The 2,040-nt window shown below is 45.9% G+C and overlaps 1 protein-coding gene across 1 annotated transcript; it reads right to left on the bottom strand.

Moving 5' to 3' along the window:
* Window positions 1-218: 218 nt before the first annotated feature.
* On the bottom strand, window positions 219-1,701 carry ATNIH1004_003992 (uncharacterized protein; the record flags this gene model as incomplete). The annotated part of the gene is made up of 3 exons (XM_033568664.1): window positions 219-335; window positions 384-611; window positions 1,117-1,701. The coding sequence occupies 3 exons, from the start codon at window positions 1,699-1,701 to the stop codon at window positions 219-221; spliced, it is 930 nt and encodes a 309-aa protein (XP_033427470.1).
* Window positions 1,702-2,040: the final 339 nt, after the last annotated feature.

The following is a 2,040-nucleotide window of genomic DNA, read 5'->3' as shown; positions in this document are numbered from 1 at the left end:
CATGTGAAGACATTCTTAAGACCAGTCCATTTTCGGATATGCCGTCTCAAGACTGATTGGCCCTTGGCCTCTCAGCATAACGGACGCGGGGTCTGACTGACCTGGGTTAACTTTGAAATGGATTGAATAATCTCGTTTATTAATACATCTGAGCCCTCCATGGTTAAATACAAACCAGTCCGACGAAGATTTATCATAACTGTCTAGCCTAATGCAGTTTAGTCGGACTCTAGGCCTTCCGTTTCTTTCGTCTGTTTATCCGCCAACAAATCTGGGTCTCTTGAATTGATAACGTCCATATCAGTTATCTGGCTTGGAGTTGGATAATAGGAGTCCTAAAGGAATCAGCTATTGGAGCACATATGCATAACCAGGGAGTATACCAATTGTGACCCTACGAATGCCCAAAATCCCGAAGCATCCGCAGAAAAGATATACACTCGGCCCGTCTCCCTGATGCGTATGCCTAAACAAACATCGGCCCCGCACATCCGGCTATATTCGGACGATTTCTTTATTAGGCTGGTTCTGCGACGGTCTCGTTTCTGGCGGACGGACTTCCTGCTTGTCCTCGAGTGCTTTAATGTTTCGGATGCGCATACCTCCTTGGTCTGCAGCATGTTAGTCATGCGGTGAAGTTACTTCATATTTTGAGCCTCTTGGGTCGAACTAACTTTCTGAAAGGAGGATGGGTATTTATATTGGAAAAAGTTGAGAAAATCTACATATGTACAAAGACCAAAGCTACATTATATTGGCGCCGACGCCACGATTCTCGTCCAGAGGCCACATTTTCACAAATAGTGGCCATGGCACCTGCCCCAATCTTCTTTCATTAACGCCTTTCCATGTGGCCCCATAGTTATCGTAGTGGTCTTGGCAGCGGTACAATCATGAATTTGGGATAATTATAGAAAGATTCAAACTAGCTCAACTGTCCTATTGAAAAACGCTGTTGAACATCTCGTGATGCCACCATCTAGAGCATGCATTTTACTGTTAAGGATACCGCACCATTTCATCTACTACGTGGTTTGGCGATCCCTACAGGCTGCTCATTCTTGCCGAGACACAATTCAAGGGTGAGACTCTCTTATATCCACACATTCCACTTACAAAGCCAAATTCGTGGTCATTTTGGCATTCAGGAAGCCGCTGAATCTTGGCCTCGAAAGCCTCCATGTGCAAGGGATCTCCAGATAATTCGTCACTTTCCACGGCCCTCTGAAAAAGCATGGTGGCAACTGCACCAACGCTCCCACCACGCTGTAAGAAGTTTCTAGAAGACGACCTCTCTCTTGCATCACGCAATACCATCTTCACATTTTGTTCGTTTGGGATCATATTTCTTTGGAGGCAAGCTGCGATATGGTCGCAGAGTTTCATAAACTCTTTCCTCATATACTGATTAGTCTTGAGCTTGTTTCGAACCTCACGTGGGAGGAAAGTGAGAAAAGTACAGTTAGATCGAATCCAGAATTTTCCGTCGTTAATATCTTCAAGAAGGAGATCAGACCACATTTCTGCTTGACATTCCAGGGCGAAACGCATCCAAGGACCCAGAAATCCCGAGATACATTGTCCACATAAGCATCCGTACTTAAAGCGCTGCCAGTCGACATCTGTCGCTATGACACCGCCATTCAGAGAAGCAAGGCATGAAACAGCAGCATCGCTAAATCCAATAAATTTATCCGACATCTTCGGTCAACAAATTTATGCGACGTGTTGTCCTCCTGTTCTCCAGTTTTACCCGCAGAGCATCTAACGGAGTTTCACCTTGGCTGTTGCGCTGCTGGAGGAGCTCGTTGGTTCTGCTCAGGATCCACCGGGTACTAGTCGGCTTGATTTCGGTCGCAGCAATGCGCAATACTGTGTTGCCATGTGCGTCTGTCGATTTCTATCGAGAATCATCGGTAGCGGCATTATCAAAGGTTTGGCGAAGCATTCGAACATAGTCACTGTCATTGGAATTTAGTGTATTCATCAGAAGATGTCCCACCGCAGAGTCCAATGTCCTGAAAGACAGTGCTGGAAGCT

The sequence above is a fragment of the Aspergillus tanneri genome (assembly GCF_003426965.1).
Source record: "Aspergillus tanneri strain NIH1004 chromosome Unknown AapTan_3_pilon_pilon_pilon, whole genome shotgun sequence".
Lineage (NCBI taxonomy): Eukaryota > Fungi > Ascomycota > Eurotiomycetes > Eurotiales > Aspergillaceae > Aspergillus > Aspergillus tanneri.
This window is presented reverse-complemented; position numbering and strand designations above follow the sequence as displayed.